Source organism: Taeniopygia guttata, chromosome 31 (genome assembly GCF_048771995.1).
Source record: "Taeniopygia guttata chromosome 31, bTaeGut7.mat, whole genome shotgun sequence".
Lineage (NCBI taxonomy): Eukaryota > Metazoa > Chordata > Aves > Passeriformes > Estrildidae > Taeniopygia > Taeniopygia guttata.
This window is the reverse complement of record NC_133056.1, coordinates 1,549,038-1,566,191: the sequence shown is the minus strand read 5'-3', so window position 1 is coordinate 1,566,191 and position 17,154 is coordinate 1,549,038. Positions and strand designations below refer to the sequence as shown.

At 59.3% G+C, this 17,154-nt stretch overlaps 1 protein-coding gene across 2 annotated transcripts; it reads left to right on the top strand.

Moving 5' to 3' along the window:
* Nucleotides 1-1,606: 1,606 nt before the first annotated feature.
* SF1 (splicing factor 1) lies at nt 1,607-16,158 on the top strand. 2 transcript variants are annotated; one of them, XM_072920357.1, is made up of 13 exons: nt 1,607-2,118; nt 3,295-3,420; nt 5,540-5,615; nt 7,493-7,645; nt 7,731-7,820; nt 8,196-8,379; nt 8,458-8,573; nt 8,654-8,761; nt 9,205-9,379; nt 10,649-10,892; nt 13,035-13,094; nt 14,690-14,839; nt 15,289-16,158. In XM_072920357.1, exons 1-13 carry the CDS (start codon nt 1,647-1,649, stop codon nt 15,636-15,638), a joined length of 2,304 nt encoding a protein of 767 aa, XP_072776458.1. In that variant the 5' UTR covers nt 1,607-1,646; the 3' UTR covers nt 15,639-16,158. The 2 variants fall into 2 exon arrangements, with proteins under 2 accessions (XP_072776458.1, XP_072776459.1); XM_072920358.1 differs by having other exon boundaries at nt 13,040-13,094; nt 15,289-15,622.
* Nucleotides 16,159-17,154: the final 996 nt, after the last annotated feature.

Sequence of the window (17,154 nt, the reverse complement as noted above, 5' to 3'; positions counted from 1 at the left end):
GTCCCCCTGCCCTTCCTCAAGAGATCGCAGAAGGGTTCATAGGGAGCCTGAAAAATCCCAAAAGGGATCCCCAAAATATCCCAAAAGGGATCCCCAAAATATCCCAAAATCCCAGGGAGATTCAGTGTCCCCCTGCCCTTCCTCAAGAGACCAAGGAAGGGTTCATAGGGACCCCGAAAAATCCCAAAAACTGTCCTAGGGACCCCCAAAAACCATCCTAGGGAACCTCAAAAAATCCCAAAAGGGAGCCCCAAAATATCCCCAAATCCCTGGGAGATTCAGTGTCCCGCTGCCCTTCCTCAAGAGACCAAGGAAAGGCTCCTAGAAAACCCAAAAAATCCCAAAAGGGAGTCCCAAAAAATCCCAAAAGGGATCCCCAAAATATCCCCAAATCCCTGGGAGATTCAGTGTCCCCCTGCCCTTCCTCAAGAGACTGTGGAAAGACTCCTAGAAAATCCAAAAAATCCCAAAAGGGAGCCCCAAAATATCCCAAAATGCCTGGGAGATGGAGTGTCCCCCTGCCCTTCCTCAAGAGACCGCGGAAGGGCTCCTAGGGAGCCCAAAAAAAATCCCAAAGAGACCCGAAAAGTCTCCTCGGGAGCCCAAAAAATCCCAAAATTCCAGCCTGGCCCTGTCCCAGGTGCGGCTCCCCCAACCCTTTCTCAACAGGTTCCAGAAAATATTCTCTCCCCAAAATGGGAGGGGAGGAATTTAGAGGGGAATGTGGGGGGGAATTTGGCAGGAATGATGGGCTGGGAATGGCAGATTTTGGGGAGTTTTTGGATTTGGGGGTTCAGGGGCTTTACAGGGGGGGTTGGGAAGCAGAGGTGGCGTAAGGAAGAGGATTTTTTGGGGGACACAGCTCAGTTTTGGGGTGACCAACACGAGACCTTTGGGGGGACCCTCAGAACGGACTTTTGGGGGGGGTCCCGGATTTGAGGGGGGAGAACCGGGAGGGGGTGGAATTTTAGGGGTCCGGGTGAGGGGGAGGCCATGGAATAATTGCTAATTAAATAAAAAGTGCCGCTGGTTTCACCGGGCGCCTCCTGCTCCGTTTTTTGGGGGCGCGGACCCTCATGAGGGGGCGGCTCCCATGATGCTCCGCGCGCGGGCAGCTCCCGCCATGCTTCGCCAGAGGTTTTGGCGGGCCCCTCTCCCGCCCGCCCTCCGTACCCGTCTCCGCCAATCAGCGCGCGATTTCCCTGAGCGACAGAGGAAGGAACCAATCAGCTGCGCCCGGCCAAAGTCTGCTGCGAACGTCACTCTAGCCCGGCACGGGGTCTCCCGCTGTCGCCGTCCGCGGGCGCGGGGCGGGGCGTGGTGCCGCCAATAGTGGTGGAGGCTCCGCGGTGGGTTCCGCCCTCCGCGCTACAGCCAATCACTGCTCGCCGTTCTGGCCCCCCCTCCCCCGCTCTCATCTTGAGCGACAGCTCCGTCAACCAATCCCCGCCGTCAGCGCCTCAGCGTCCACCTCCGCCCCCCCGTTTGCTCTCTGGCCAATCCCTGAGGCCGCCGCGCTGACGGACAGCTCCTTCAACCAATCGCGACGTGCTTCGCCGTTGATTGACGGGCGGCGCGGCCAATCAGCGCGGCGCGCGCGGCGCGGCGGCGTGGAAGGTTCGCGAAGGCCGCGCGGGGGCCGTTCTATGGCGACCGGGGCGAGCGCGGCCCAGCCCGGCCCCGCTCCCGGCCCCGCCGCCTCCCGCGCCCCCATGGCCGCCGCCGCTTTCCCCTTCGCGGCTCTGCCGCCTCCTCCGCCTCCTCCGCCGCCTCCTCCGCCACCTCCGCAGCCGCAGCCGCCGGCGCAGCCGCCGCCGCCGCCTCCTCCGCCTTCGCAGGCGCCGGGCGGCCCCGCGGCCCCGCAGCCTCCGGGCGGCCCCGCGGCCCCGCAGCCGCCGCCGGCCGCTCCCTACGGGCAGTTCCGCTTCCCCTCGCCGCCGCCCGGCCATGACCCGCCCGCGGCTCCCGCGGGGGCTCCGCCGGCCGCCCCCGCCGCCCCCCCCCAGCCCGCGGGGGCTCCGCAGCAGCCGCGGCCCGAGGAGGGCGCGGGGGGCACGGGCGCCGGGCCCGGAGATGCGGGGGGACGGGCGGGCGCCGCGCACAAGCCCCGGAGGGCAGGTACGGCCCGGGGTGGGGGGCGAGCGTCGTGGGGGGGTCGTGGGGAGGGTCTGGGGGTCGTCCCCGGGTTATACCCCCCCCCCCAGTTTGGGGGTCCCGGAACTTTAACCCTCCTAACTTGTGTGTCCCCGGTTGTGATCTGCCGGTTTGGGGGTGCCTGGGTTGTGACCTCCCCGATTTGGGGGTCCCTGCCTCTGATCACCCTGATTTGGGGGGTCCCCGGGCTCTGATCCCCCCGATTTGGGGGTCGCTACCTGTGATTCCTCCAATCTGGGGGTCCCTGAGCTCTGATCCCCTCGATTCGGGGGTCTCTGGGCTCTGATCGCCACAATCCGGGGGTCTCTGGACTCTGATCCCCCCGATTTGGGGGTCCCCGGGCTCTGATCCCCCCGATTCGGGGGTCTCTGGGCTCTGATCCCCCCAATCCGGGGGTCCCCGGGCTCTGATCTCTCCGATTTTGGGGCGTCCTGCCCCCTTTCCACCGCCTTGTCCCCCCCCGCCGCCGGGACACGCGTCAGGACACCGGCGGCCGAGGTGGAGCCCTCGGAACGGGACCCCCAAACCTCCCCCGGCGGACGGAGCTTCCCCTCTTAACCCCCCAAAACACCCCAAAAACCCCTGTCAGGGCCAGCGACCCCCACATGTCCCCACTGCGGGGATGGGGCTTCCTTGGGACCCCCACGAACACATCCCCGGTGCCCCTCGGGGCGGGTCAGCGCTGCCGGGTTTGCCCGAATCGGTGCTGGGTTTGCCCAGATCGGTGCTGGGTTTGCCCAGATCGGTGCCGGGTTTGCCCAAATCGGTGCCGGGTTTGCCCAAATCGGTGCCGGGTTTGTCCGAATCGGTGCCGGGTTTGCCCGAATCGGTGCCGGGTTTGCCCAGATCGGTGCCGGGTTTGCCCGAATCGGTGCCGGGTTTGCCCGAATCGGTGCCGGGTTTGCCCAGATCGGTGCCGGGTTTGCCCGAATCGGTGCCGGGTTTGCCCAGATCGGTGCCGGGTTTGCCCAGATCGGTGCCGGGTTTGCCCGAATCGGTGCCGGGTTTGCCCAGATCGGTGCCGGGTTTGCCCGAATCGGTGCCGGGTTTGCCCAGATCGGTGCCGGGTTTGCCCAGATCGGTGCCGGGTTTGCCCAGATCGGTGCCGGACTTGCCCGAATCGCGGCGTTTTCCCCGCAGATTTCCCGCGGAAGCGGAAGCGCAGCCGCTGGAACCAGGACTCGCTGGAGCAGAAGACGGTGATCCCGGGAATGCCCACGGTGATCCCGCCCGGGCTGACGCGCGAGCAGGAGCGCGCCTACATCGGTAACGGCCCCGGGGACGGGCTCGGAGCTCGGGGTTTAGGGTCAGAGCTCGGGGTTTAGGGTCAGAGCTTGGGGTTTAGGGTCAGAGCTCAGGGTTTAGGGTCAGAACTGAAAGTTTAGGGTCAGAGCTCGGGGTTTAGGGTCAGAGCTCAGGGTTTAGGGTCAGAACTGAAAGTTTAGGGTCAGAGCACGGGGTTTAGGGTCAGAGCATGGGGTTTAGGGTCAGAACTGAAAGTTTAGGGTCAGAGCACAGGGTTTAGGGTCAGAACTGAAAGTTTAGGGTCAGAGCACGGGGTTTAGGGTCAGAGCTTGGGGTTTAGGGTCAGAGCTCAGGGTTTAGGGTCAGAGCTCAGGGTTTAGGGTCAGAACTGAAAGTTTAGGGTCAGAGCACGGGGTTTAGGGTCAGAACTTGGGGTTTAGGGTCAGAACTGAAAGCTTAGGGTCAGAGCACGGGGTTTAGGGTGAAAACTTGGAGTTTAGGGTCAGAACTCAGGGTTTGGGCTCAAAGCTCAGAGTTTGGGCTCAGAGCTTGAAGTTTAGGGTCATAACTCAGTTTAGGGTCAGAGGTCAGGGTTTAGGGTTAGAAGTCGAGGTTTAGGGTCAGAACTCAGGGTTTGTGCTCAGAGTTTGGGCTCAGAGCTTGAAGTTTAGGCTCAGAACTTGGGGTTTAGGGTCAGAACTCAGGGTTTAGGCTCAGAACTTGGGGTTTGAGCTCAGAGCTTGAAGTTTAGGGTCAGAACTTGAGGTTTAGGCTCAAACTCAGGATTTGGGTTCAGAACTCGGGGTTTGGGCTCAGATTTCTTTGCCCACCTGCCCAAGGCTGAGGTTCAAGCAGGAGCGCACCCACATTGGTAAAGTTTTGTGAGGAAAATGGGATTTTAGGGTCAGAACCTACAGGTTTTTGGGTTAAAATCCCTGTGGGATTGGGGTTCGAACCCCTCTGAGATTCTGGGGCTAAACCTTCAGGATTTGGGATTGGATCCCCCGTGTTCACATCAGTAACAGCCTCAAATTTTGGATTAGATCTGGGGAATTTGGGGTCAGAACCTCCCCAGGGTTTGGGGGCAGAATCCCAGCAGGATTTGGGGTCACAACTCCCCTGGGATTCAGGATCAGAGCCTCCCCCGGGACTCAGGGAAAGTAAATTAAGCCAAAACTTGCAATTTTGGGTAATAATATGCAGATTTAGGTGAAAATGTATCGTATTAATGCAACAATCTCTCGGTTAACCACGTTTATTTTTTTGGTGATAATGTATTTTTAGGTGTTATTGTGTGTTTTAAGGTACCAATTTTATTCTGATAACCTTTATTTTTAGTAATATTCAGGTGGTTTAGGTAATAATGACTATGTTTAATTATGTCTCCTATTCTAGGTAATAACAGTTGCTTTTTTTAGTAGTAGTCATGTGTTTTGGGTAATAATGTGGTTATTTTAGGCAATGTCTGTTTTTTTAGGAATAATCTCTCATTTTAGGTAAAATTGTGGTTGTCTTAGACAAAAGTGTGGTTGTTTTAGGTAATAACGTTTACTTTCTGTAGTAATAATGTCACATTTTAGGTAATTGGTATTTTAGGAAATAATGTCTTTTTTTGACTGATAACCTTCTATTTTAGGTAATAATGTCTGGTTTTATGATAACAATCTCTAGATTTTCCATAAGAATACCAGGAGGTTTGGTAATAATGTGCTTTTTTTGGGTAATCCTGTGATTTTTTTTTGATAACGATGTGATTTTTTTCTTACGTGATAACCTGCTTTTTTTGGTAATAACATGTTTTTTGGGGTAACGATGTGTTTTTTGAGGTAATAACCTGCTGTTATTGCTGAGAAGGTGTGTTTTACTGCTAATAATGTCAATTTTAGGTAACAACACCTGCTTTTTCTCACCGTAACCGTTTGGTTTTAGGGCAGTAATGCCTGGTTTTGGTGCCATGGAGCCGGTGTAGGTAGAGAAAAAAAAAAAAAAAAACAACAACAAAAAAAAAGAGTGTTAACCTGGGGCAGGAGGATTTTGGGGGAGGAATGTTTTTTTTTTTTTTTTTGTTTTTTTTTGGGGTGAAATGTGGGTGTTTTGTAACTGTGTCTCTCTCACCTCTCCGGGACCGGGTTCCTTCCAGTGCAACTGCAGATCGAAGACCTGACCCGCAAACTGCGCACGGGAGACCTGGGCATCCCCCCTAACCCCGAGGACAGGTCGGGACCTCCCCCCCCTGCCCCCCCGGGCACCCCCGGGGCCCCCCAGACCTGGGCACCCCCCCCGGGCCCCCCCGGCAGCCGCAAGCAGCGCACGGGAGACCCCCGGGAGTGCCCCCACCCCCAGCCCAGCACAGGTCGGGGACCCCCTTCCCCACAGTTCCCCCCCTGGATTTGGGGGTGCAGCTCTGGACACCCCCCTGCAGATCCAGGGCCTCCCCCCCAGTTTTGGGGTGTTCCCTCCTGAGTTTGGGGGTGCTGCTCTCTGCGCCCGGCCTGGGCCTCGTTAGGTGCGGATTAACGACCCGCGGCGGTGGCTTAATGAGCTCTGGGGGCTTAACGAGCACCCACAGCCCCACTGCACCCCCTTTTTCCTCTGCTTTTCCCCCCTTTTCACCCCAATTTGTCTGTGGGAGGGGCAGAGCTGCCGCTGCCCCTGCAAAGGGCCAAATTCCCCCTCCGCTCCCTCTCTTCACCTTTTCCTCCTGTTTTGGCCCCGTTTTTCTGTGCCAGGGCAGGACGGGGTCCCTCCAACCCACAAAGGGGGGACCCTCACCCCTCAGGGACCCCTGCTCTGGGGGGGTCCCCAGCTCTGGGGGGGTCCCCAGCCCCGGGGGGGTCCCTGTGTCCTCAGGGATCCGTCCCCTTTTGGGGGTCCCTCCCCTTTTGGGGGTCCCTCCCCTTTCGGGGGTCCCTCCCCTTTCGGGGGTCCCTCGCTCCGCGGTGGCCGGGGGGGCCCTCCTGAGTCCCAGGACCGGGGGGAGGGGGACACCCTCCGGCCCCCCAGGTTTTGGGGGTCACACCCCACCCCCTCCCCACGCACACAGCCCCAGGTTTTGGGGGTCTCCCAGGTTTGGGGGGGCGCAGGCCCCCCGCGCTAACCCAGCCTTGCTCCTGCAGCGCCCCGGGCCGAGGCCGCTCCCCCGCTGCGGCGTCGTTAGCGCTGGTTTGGGGGGGGATTAATTAATGAATTAACGATTAATCACGAGCGGGGACAGTGACGTCGCAGTTCCACCGAGGACCCGGCTGCTGCCAACCCCGAAAAGTCGCTTTTTCCCCCCAAACCGGGGGCAGGTTCGACTGTCGCCCGCGCCGGCTGTTTTTGGAGGATCCGCCTTAATCTCTTCCCTTCTTGCAGCCGCTGCCAAAATTCGCTATTTTGGGGGGGGAGGGGAGCCAAGGGCCGATTTAACCAAACCCGAGCGATTCTGACTCTTTTTTTTTTTTCCTTCCTCGCTGATAATTCTGATTTTTAATCATAATCTGATTTTCTCACCCCAACACGGCTCAGCTCAAGCGACCTTGACTCTTCCCTCCGGGGCTGCCAAAGCCGCGCGGCCCCCCCAGACAGGGACCTTTTCCTCCTAGAAACCGGGAAATTGGGCAAAACCGGGGAGAACCGGGCACAACCTGGGAGAAAAGGAGCAGGAACGGGGCAAAGCCAGGGAGAAACAACAAAACCGGGAACAAAGGGGCCAAACCCTGACCCAGCAAAGGCCAAACCGCAGAGAAACGGGCAGAGAGGGAGGGGAAGGGGAGGGCTGTGCTCTGCTGGCCTTAATTGGGCACTAATTAATGCTCCCCCCGCAATTATCCCCTCCTGGGGGTGGGTGGGGGCAGTGGCACAGGGAGGTGATGGGGGCAGGGTTGTGGTGGATGGGGAGGGGGGGTCTGGGGGGTGCAAACCCCCCCACCCCACCCAGAGGGGTCCTGACCCCTCCCCACCCCCCCACATCCCCCTCCCCACCGCCAACAGCGAGGGGAGGGAAGACCCCCCACACCCGGGGGCTGGGAGGGTCGGGGAGGGGGTTCTGGGGGCACAGCCCCCCCTGAGGGGTCTGGGGGCCCCCCAGTGACCCCCCCGCCCCCCGGAGCAGGTCCCCCTCCCCGGAGCCCATCTACAACAGCGAGGGGAAGCGGCTGAACACGCGGGAGTTCCGCACGCGCAAGAAGCTGGAGGAGGAGAGGCACAACCTCATCACCGAGATGGTGGCCCTGAACCCCGACTTCAAACCCCCAGCTGACTACAAGTGAGGAGGGACCCCCCGCCTCCCTGATCTGGGGCTGGTTCTGCCCAATTTGGGGGTTCGAGCCCCGATTTCTGTCCTTCCCCAGGCCGCCGGCGACGCGGGTGAGCGACAAGGTGATGATCCCGCAGGACGAGTACCCCGAGATCAACTTCGTGGGGCTCCTCATTGGGCCCAGGTGGGCACCCCGAGATCCTGGGGGGTGGCAGGGCTCTGGGGCTGGGAGGGATCCCCTCGGCTTCGCCCCAGGAGTGTGGGGAGTTCCTGTAGGGTCCCAGTATGGGTGACCCCTTGCCCTCCCTCAATCCCCCCTAATTAACACAGGGCTGCTAATGATGCACCCCTCTCCATAACGAGCCTGAGCTCCTGATGAGCCAGGTCCCCACTGCCCCCAGTGTGGGTGCCCCGATGGCCCCGTGGGGTCCATCCCCCCAATCTGGGGGGTGGGACCCCCAAATTCCAGAGCGGAACCCGGGGCGAGGAGGGTGAAGGAGGCGAGCTGGGCTCTGGGAGAGCTCCGAGGGCCCCCAGCAATCCCCGGCGCCCTCTGCAGGGGGAACACGCTGAAGAACATCGAGAAGGAGTGCAACGCCAAGATCATGATCAGGGGCAAGGGCTCGGTGAAGGAGGGCAAGGTGGGCCGCAAGGACGGGCAGATGCTGCCGGGCGAGGACGAGCCCCTGCACGCCCTCGTCACCGCCAACACCATGGAGAACGTCAAGAAAGCCGTGGAGCAGGTTCGGGGGTGTCCCCTGAGGGGTTTGGGGGGGTCTGGAGGTGCAGCCCCCCCGTCTGACACTCGCTGTGCCCCCCAGATCAGGAACATCCTGAAGCAGGGCATCGAGACCCCCGAGGACCAGAACGATCTGCGCAAAATGCAGCTGCGGGAGCTGGCGCGGCTCAACGGGACCCTGCGGGAGGATGACAACCGGTCAGAGGGGTCCCACCCCCCCTAATTAATTTGAAAAAAAACCCCAGAAATCGTAAATAACCCCTCGTCCCCCTCGTCAGCATCCTGAGGCCGTGGCAGAGCACTGAGACGCGCAGCATCACCAACACCACGGTGTGCACCAAGTGCGGCGGGGCCGGGCACATCGCCTCCGACTGCAAGTTTGCCAGGTGACCCCCAGAATAAACCCCCAGAATCTCCTTTGGGGATTCCCTAAATGTCCCCCAAAAACCCACCAGATCCTCCTGAGATCCTCTCGGGCCTCTTGAGATCCTCTGCCCGACATCCCCTCTGAACTCCCTACAAATGCTCCGTAAATCCTTGAGATTCCCGAAGTCAGCCTGGAAATCTCCCCAAACCCTCCCCAGATCCCTCAAAATCCACTCTAAACTTCCCTAGGATTCCACCAAGTCCTCAAAACCCCCTTGGAGGTCTCCCTGAGATCTCCCCAAAACCCCACCAAATACCCTTAAATCCTCTCAAGCCCCTCTGAAACCCCCCCAGAGCTTTTCCCAGGCCGTGCACAGGAACCACCCCTGTGCCCAGAGTTGGGGTGGGGGATTTGGGGGTGCAGCCCCCCCTCCCCGAGCTCACCGTCCCGCCGGGTTGGCAGGCCTGGGGACCCGCAGTCGGCGCAGGACAAGGCCCGGATGGACAAGGAGTACCTGTCCCTGATGGCCGAGCTGGGCGAGGCCCCGGTGTCGGTGAGCTCCAACGCCGCCCACAACAACAGCCCCTTGTCCAGCAGCCACCGTGCCGCCAGCCAGGCTGGGGGACAGCCCCCCCCGGTGAGTGACCCCCAAAAATCCCCTCTGTCAGCCCCCAGGATCCACACACCCACCCCTGAACTCCTGCCCCAAAACCAGCCCCTTGTCCAGCACCTGGTCAGGTGTGGGGAGAGCTCCCCTCTCCAGCGAGTGACCCCCCCCAAAAATCACTTCTGGGAACCCCCAGAATTCACACAGCCCCCCCAAAAAACAAACCATTGTGAGGTGTGGGGACAGCTCCCCTCCCCAGCAAGTGACACCCCCAAAAAACACCTCTGGGAACCCCCAGAATTCACACAACCCCCCCAAAAAACAAACCATTGTGAGGTGTGGGGACAGCTCCCTTCTCTAGTGAGTGACACCCCAAAAATCACCTCTGGGAACCCCCAGAATTCACACAACCCCCCCAAAAAACAAACCATTGTGAGGTGTGGGGACAGCTCCCCTCCCCAGCGAGTGACACCCCAAAAAACACCTCTGGGAACCCCCAGAATTCACACAGCCCCCCCCAAAAAACAAACCATTGTGAGGTGTGGGGATAGCTCCCCTCTACAGTGAGTGACCCCCCCAAAAAACACCTCTGGGAACCCCCAGAATTCACACAACTTCCCCCAAAAAACAAACCATTGTGAGGTGTGGGGACAGCTCCCCTCTCTAGTGAGTGACCCCCCCAAAAAACACCTCTGGGAACCCCCAGAATTCACACAACCCCCCCAAAAAACAAACCATTGTGAGGTGTGGGGAGAGCTCCCCTCCCCAGTGAATGACCCCCCCCCAAAAAAACACCTCTGGGAACCCCCAGAATTCACACAGCCCCCCCAAAAATCAACCATTGTGAGGTGTGGGGACAGCTCCCCTCTTTAGTGAGTGACACCCCAAAAAACACCTCTGGGAACCCCAGAATTCACACATCTATCCCTGAACCCCAGAGCTTCCTGACCCCACAAACCCGCCCCAAAACCAACCCTGATCACCTTGGGGGGCTCAACTTCCTCTGGGGAGTGACCCCCACCCCCAAAACAGCTCTGGGCACCCCCAGAATACCCACATTTACCCCAGAACCAGCCAGGAGTGGGGAGCGGTGACCCCTCCTGTGACCCCCAACTCCCTCTCCCTGGAGATTTACCCCCCCAAATTTGCCCCCCTGAACCCACAGACCCCCCTGACCCCCCTTTTTTCCTCCCCCCACTGCGTGAGCTCCACGCCCTCAGAACCCCGGTAGCTCTGTGCCCCCCAAACCCCTGTAACCCCCCCCCCAAAACCCCCCTGACCCCCTTTCTCGCCCCCCAGAGCCGCCCCCCCTGGATGAGCTCGGCGCCCTCGGAGAACCGCCCCTACCACGGGCTGCACGGGGGGCCGGGGGGGCCCGGGGGTCCCCACAGCTTCCCCCACCCCATGGCGGGCATGGGGGGCGGGCACGGGGGGCACCCCCTGCAGCACACCCCCAACGGGCCCCCCCCGTGGATGCAGCCCCACCACCCCCCCATGGGCGGGGGGCCGCACCCCCCGGGCCACCCCGGGCCCCACCACATGGGTACGGACGATCCTGCCTGGGGAGGGGCTCGGGGGGAAAGGGGGTTTTGGGGGGAAAAAGGGGTTTTTGGGTGAAAAGGGGTTTTTTTGGGGTGAAAAAGGGTTTTTTTGGGTTGGAAAAGGGGTTTTTTTGTGGTGAAATGGGGTTTTTTTGGGGTGAAATTTTTTTTTGGGGTGAAAAAGGGTTTTTTGGGGGTGAAAAGGGGATTTTTCTTGGGGTAAAAAAGGGGTTTTTTGGGGTGAAAAGGGTTTTTTTGGAGTGCAAAAGGGTTTTTTTTGTGGTGAAATGGGGTTTTTTTTGGGTGAAAATATTTTTTTTGGGTGAAAAAGGGTTTTTTGGGGGTGAAAGGGGGATTTTTCTTGGGGTAAAAAAGGGTTTTTTTGGGGTGAAAAGGGGATTTTTCTTGGGGTAAAAAAGGGTTTTTTTGGGGTGAAAAAGAGGTTTTTCTTGGGGTGAAAAAGGGTTTTGGGTGAAAAAGGGTTTTTTTTTGGGGTGAAAAGGGTTTTTTGGGGTGAAGGGGTTTTTTTTGGGTGAAAAAGGATTTTTTGGGGGTGAAAAGGCTTTTTTTGGGGTGGAAAAGGGTTTTTTTGGGGTGAAAAGGGTTTTTTTGGGGTGGAAAAGGGTTTTTTTTTGTGGTGAAATGGGGTTTTTTTGGGTGAAATTTTTTTTTTGGGTGAAAAAGGATTTTTTGGGGGTGAAAAGGGGATTTTTCTTGGGGTGAAAAAGGGGTTTTTTTGAGTGAAAAACAGGTTTTTCTTGGGGTGAAAAAAGGGTTTTTTTGGAGTGAAAAAGGGTTTTTTAGGGGTTAAAAAGGGGTTTTTCTTGGGGTGAAAAAGGGGTTTTTCTTGGGGTGAAAAAGGGGTTTTTGAGGGTGAAAAGGGTTATTTGGGGTGCAAAAGGGGCTTTTTGGGGGTGAAAAGGGTTTTTTTGGGGGTGAAAAGGGTTTTTTGGGGGGTGAAAAGGGGATTTTGGGGTGCAAAAGGGGCTTTTTGGGGGTGGAAAGGTTTTTTTTGGGGTGAAAAATGGTTTTGGGTGAAAAAGGGGGTTTTTTTGGGGTGAAAAGGGTTTTTTTTGGGGTGGAAAATGGGTTCTTTTGTGGTGAAATGGGGTTTTTTTGGGTGAAATTTTTTTTTTGGGTGAAAAAGGGTTTTTTGGGGGTGAAAAGGGGATTTTTCTTGGGGTGAAAAAGAGGTTTTTCTAGGGGTGAAAAAGAGGTTTTTCTTGGGGTGAAAAAGAGTTTTTTTTGGAGTGAAAAAGGGTTTTTTAGGGGTTAAAAAGGGGTTTTTCTTGGGGTGAAAAAGGGGTTTTTCTTGGGGTGAAAAAGGGTTTTTTTTGGGGTGAAAAAGGGTTTTTTGGGGTGCAAAAGGGACTTTTTAGGGGTTAAAAGGAGTTTTTTGGGGTGAAGGGTTTTTTTGGGGTGGAAAAGGGTTTTTTTGGGGTGAAAAGCCTTTTTCGGGTGAAAGGTTTTTTTTTGGTTGAAAAATGTTTTTTTTGGGGGTAAAAGGATTTTTTTGGGGTGAAAAGGAATTTTTTTTTTGGGGAAAAGGTTTTTTTTGGGGGGTGAAAAGAGGTGTTTTTGGGGGGGAAAGGGTTTTTTGGGGATGAAAAGGGGTTTTATTTTTGGGTGAAAGGGTTTTCTTTTGGGGTGAAAAAGGATGGTTTTTTGGGGTGAAAAAGGGTTTCTTTTGGGGTGAAAATTTTTTTTTTTTTGGGGTGAAAAGGGGGACAGTTGGGCACTCCCGTCCTCCCCCCCTAAGTGGGGAGCCGGGGAGATTCAGTGAGAAATTGGGGCAGAGGGAGGAATTTGGGGGGATTTTGGGGGTGAAAAGGGGGATTTGGCCACTTTTGTTCATCTTTAACATCGACCTGGGAAGTTTTTGAGGTTGGGGGGGGGGGGGGAGGATTTTTGGGGTGAGGAGTGGGAATTTTGGGGGGGGCGAGGACTGTGGATTTGGGGGTGGGAGGGAGGATTTTGGGGTTTTTAACCCTTATTTTCCCGAGCAATGTTTTGGATGTGAAGCTGAGGAGGGAAGGGGATTTTTGGGGTTAAGTTTTGAGTTTTTGGGGGTGTGGGGGTGCGTTTTTGGGGGGTGGGCGGGGGTCCCCCCCATCCCTAAGGCCACGGTCTCTCATTCCCTCAAGATCAGTACCTGGGAAATGCGCCGGTGGGCTCTGGGGTCTATCGCCTGCACCAGGGAAAAGGTGAGACCCTCCCCCAAAACCCCTCCCCACAACTGCCTGACCCCCAAACTCCCCCTGACGCCCCAATTCCCTGCTCCCCTCAGTACCGTGCTGCTGTCACTGGGTGTCTTGGTACCCCCAAATTGCCTCTGACCCCCCCAATTTCCCTCTCCCCAATACCCCCTGTTGTCCTGACACCCCCAAATCCTCCTGACCCCCCCAATTTCCCCCTCCCCAATACCCCTGGCTGTTCTTAACCCCCAAATCCTCCTGAGACCCCCAATTTCCCCCTCCCCAATATGGTATTCCTATTACTGACTGTCCTGACACCCCCAAATACCCCTGACCCCCCCCAATTTCCTCTTCCCCAGTACCCTTTGCTGTTCTGAACCCCCAAATCCTCCTGACACCCCCAATTTCCCCCTCCCCAATATGATCCCCAGTGCCCCCGGCTGTCCTGGCCCCCAAACTCCCCCTGTCCCCCCCAGTTTCCCCCTCCCCAATATGGTATCCCTATTACTGACTGTCCTGACACCCCCAAACTCCCCCTGCCCCCCCCAGTTTCCCCCTCCCCAGTGGCCCCAGCTGTCCTGGTACCCCAAATCCTCCTGACCCCCCCCCCCCCAGTTTCCCCCTCCCCAATACCCCTGACTGTCCTGACACCCCCAAATCCCCCTGCCCCCCCCCAGTTTCCCCCTCCCCAGTCCCCCCAGCTGTCCTGACACCCCAAATCGTCCTCACACCCCCAGTTTCCCCCTCCCCAATACCCCCGGCTGTCCTGGCCCCCCAAACTCCCCCTGCCCCCCCCCAATTCCCCCTCCCCAGTGCCCCCAGCTGTCCTGGTACCCCAAACTCCCCCTGCCCCCCCCAATTCCCCCTCCTGAGTGCCCCCGGCTGTCCTGACACCCCAAATTCCCGCTGACCCCCCCAATTTCCCCCTCCCTAATACCCCTGGCTGTCCTGACACCCCCAATTTCCCCCTCCCCAATATGTTATCCCTATTCCTGACTGTCCTGACACCCCCAAATCCCCCTGACCTCCCCCCAATTCCCCCTCCCCAGTGCCCCCAGCTGTCCTAACACCCCCAAATCCCCCTGACCCCCCCCCAGTTTCCCCTCCCCAGTGCCCCCAGCTGTCCTGACACCCCCAAACTCCCCCTGCCCCCCCAATTTTCCCCTCCCCAGTCCCCCCGGCTGTCCTGACACCCCCAAACTCCCCCTGACCCCCCCAGTTTCCCCTCCCCAGTGCCCCCAGCTGTCCTGGCCCCCCAAACTCCCCCTGCCCCCCCCAGTTTCCCCCTCCCCCATATGATACTTCTGTCACTGGCTGTCCTGGTACCCCAAACTCCCCCTGTCCCCCCCAATTCCCCCTCCCCAGTGCCCCCAGCTGTCCTGACACCCCCAAACTCCCCCTGTCCCCCCCAGTTTCCCCCTCCCCAATATGGTATCCCTATTACTGACTGTCCTGGCACCCCAAACTCCCCCTGCCCCCCAATTCCCCCTCCTGAGTACCCCCGGCTGTCCTGGTACCCCAAACTCCCCCTGCCCCCCCCAATTCCCCCTCCCCAGTGCCCCCGGCTGTCCTGGCCCCCCCTGACCCCCAGATTTGCCCCCCAGGTATGATGCCGCCGCCGCTGGGTATGCTGCCCCCGCCGCCCCCCCCGCCCGGTGGGCAGCCGCCCCCCCCCTCCGGCCCCCTCCCTCCCTGGCAGCAGCAGCCGCCGCCGCCCCCCAGCAGCAGCAGCACCCCCTTGCCCTGGCAGCAAAGTGAGTCTGGGGGCGCCCCCGGGGGGCTTTGGGCTGGGGGGGGTGAGTGGCAGGAGGGATTTTTGGGGTTATTTCACGGGTTTGGGTCATTTTTCCCTGAGGGAGGGGGGGTTGTTCAGTCACTTTGATGCCTCTTGGGAAAGGAAAGGGGAGGGGTTGTTCCTTATAAATGGGAGTTTTCTCTTTAATTAACAGCGCACTAATTAACCCAAATCCCAAATGAGCTGCTCTGGGGGTGGGCAGTGGTGGGGGGAGGGGTCTTGTTCCTTTTGGGGATTCCCTGCACAAAGGTGGGAGGGGGTTCCCTGTCCCCAATTAACCCCCACCTTTAATTACCCGGTAATTAAATCGGGCTGGGCTGCTCTCCCCCATCCTTAGCCTCTCTCTAATTAACCCCAGTGCTAATTAACCCCTTTTTTTAATTGTTTTTCCTCCCCCCAAACCAACAGATACGACGACCACCACGAGCGCTGGCAGCGCCTCCCTCCCTCCCTGGCAGCAGCAGGCGGGGGGGGGTGCGGCGGGGGGGGGGGCGGCTTCTTCGGGGGCCCCCCCGCTCCCCGGCAGCCCCTCCATGGTGCCTTTGCCCCCCGGGGTACAGCCCCCGCTGCCCCCCGGGGCCCCCCCGCCCCCCCCGCCGCCCCCTGGCTCCGGGGGGCTGATGTACGCGCCCCCCCCGCCCCCGCCGCCCCCCCCCATGGACCCTTCTAACTTCGTCACCATGATGGGCATGGGGGTGCCCGCCCTGCCCCCCTTCGGCATGCCCCCCGCGCCCCCCCCGCCGCCCCCCCAGAACTGAGCCTCGGGCACGGCCGCTGCGGGGAGCCCCCCCCCCAAAAAAAAAAACAAAAACCAGGAAAAAAATTACAGCAGGGGATTCCCCCCCCCTCCCCTCGAGGACTGATTCATTGTGGGGACCCCCCCTCAAAAACACCATGGGGACCCCCCCTCAAAAATATCGTGGGGATCCCCCCCCCCCCATCCCAAGGACTGATTCATTGTGGGGACCCCCCCTCAAAAACATCATGGGGACCCCCCCTCAAAAACATCATGGGGATCCCCCCCCCATCCCCAGGACTGATCCATTGTGGGGACCCCCCCAAAAACATCATGGGGACCCCCCCAGGACCGATCCATTGTGGGGACTCCCCCTCAAAAACATCATGGGGACCCCCCCTCAAAAACATCATGGGGACCTCCCCAGGACCGATCCATTGTGGGGACTCCCCCTCAAAAACATCATGGGGACCCCCCCTCAAAAATATCATTGGGATTCCCCCCCCAGGACTGATTCATTGGGACCCCCCCTCAAAAAATAACGTCCAGGGCCCCCCCCCCCCCAAGGACTGATCCATTGTATGGAGCTCCCCATCCCTAAAATATGATGAGGAGCCCCCCCCGGACTGATGGATTGTGGGGACCCCCCTCCCCAAAAAGATCAGGGAGCCCCCCCCCCCCCCCCCCCCCCAGGCTGATCCATTTTGGGGGACCCCCTGCCCCCCCACGGGCTGTTCCATCACATGGAGCTCCCCCCCCCAATCTTCCATGGGCTGTTCCACAATGGGGAGCTCCCCCCCTTCATGAACTGATGGATTTTGGGGTTTCCTCCCCGTCCATGCGCCCCCCCCCCCCCCCCAAAACCCCCCCGGGACCACCTTGTGAACTGGTTTACCCCCCACCCCTCCCAAAAATCCCCAAATCAGGGGCGGCCCTGAATTGAGGAGGGGGCGGGGGCAGGGATAGGGGAGCGGGGTCTGCAAGTTTGGGGGGGGGGTGCAGCGACACAAACCTGAGCCCTCCCCCCCGAAAAAATCTCGGGGTCCCCCTCTCCTGTGTTACTCCCTCTTCGTTCTGGACCCCCCCCCCAAAAAAAAAATCCCCTCCCTTGTAGAGCCCCCCGCGCCCCCTCCCCCGCGCTTTTTTTTGTGTATGAATAAAGGAGCGGGACCCCCGTTGGGCCCCCCCTCATTTCGTGTCCCGTGTCCCCCCCACCGCCTCACCGGGGTCGGGTTTCGCCGTGTCCCCTCCCCCCCTTCCCCCCCCCGCCGTGAAACCGGAGCCGGTGCGGCGGGGGTCGCGCCCCCCCCACCCCCTGCGGCCGTCACTCAGCGCCGGGGTCACCGCGAATGTCGCCGCGAATGTCGCGACCTCGGCCGCGATCCGGTTACCGGGGGAGGGGGGAGAGGTGGGGGCGGGGACAGCACCCACAGACCCCCAGGACCCCCCCCAACCCAGCGGGGACACGCAGCGAGGGTGGGGGGACACGCAGAGACCCCCGAACTTCCCCCCCACCCCCCCCCGGGGCATTCGGGACC

Bases quoted from the DNA above. Each gene is read 5' to 3' on its own strand.
- SF1 (XM_072920357.1), top strand. From the start codon at position 1,647: ATGGCGACCGGGGCGAGCGCGGCCCAGCCCGGCCCCGCTCCCGGCCCC. The intron at 7,646-7,730 runs GTGAGGAGGGAC...GTCCTTCCCCAG, and splicing joins AAACCCCCAGCTGACTACAA to GCCGCCGGCGACGCGGGTGA. The intron at 8,574-8,653 runs GTCAGAGGGGTC...CCCCCTCGTCAG, and splicing joins CTGCGGGAGGATGACAACCG to CATCCTGAGGCCGTGGCAGA.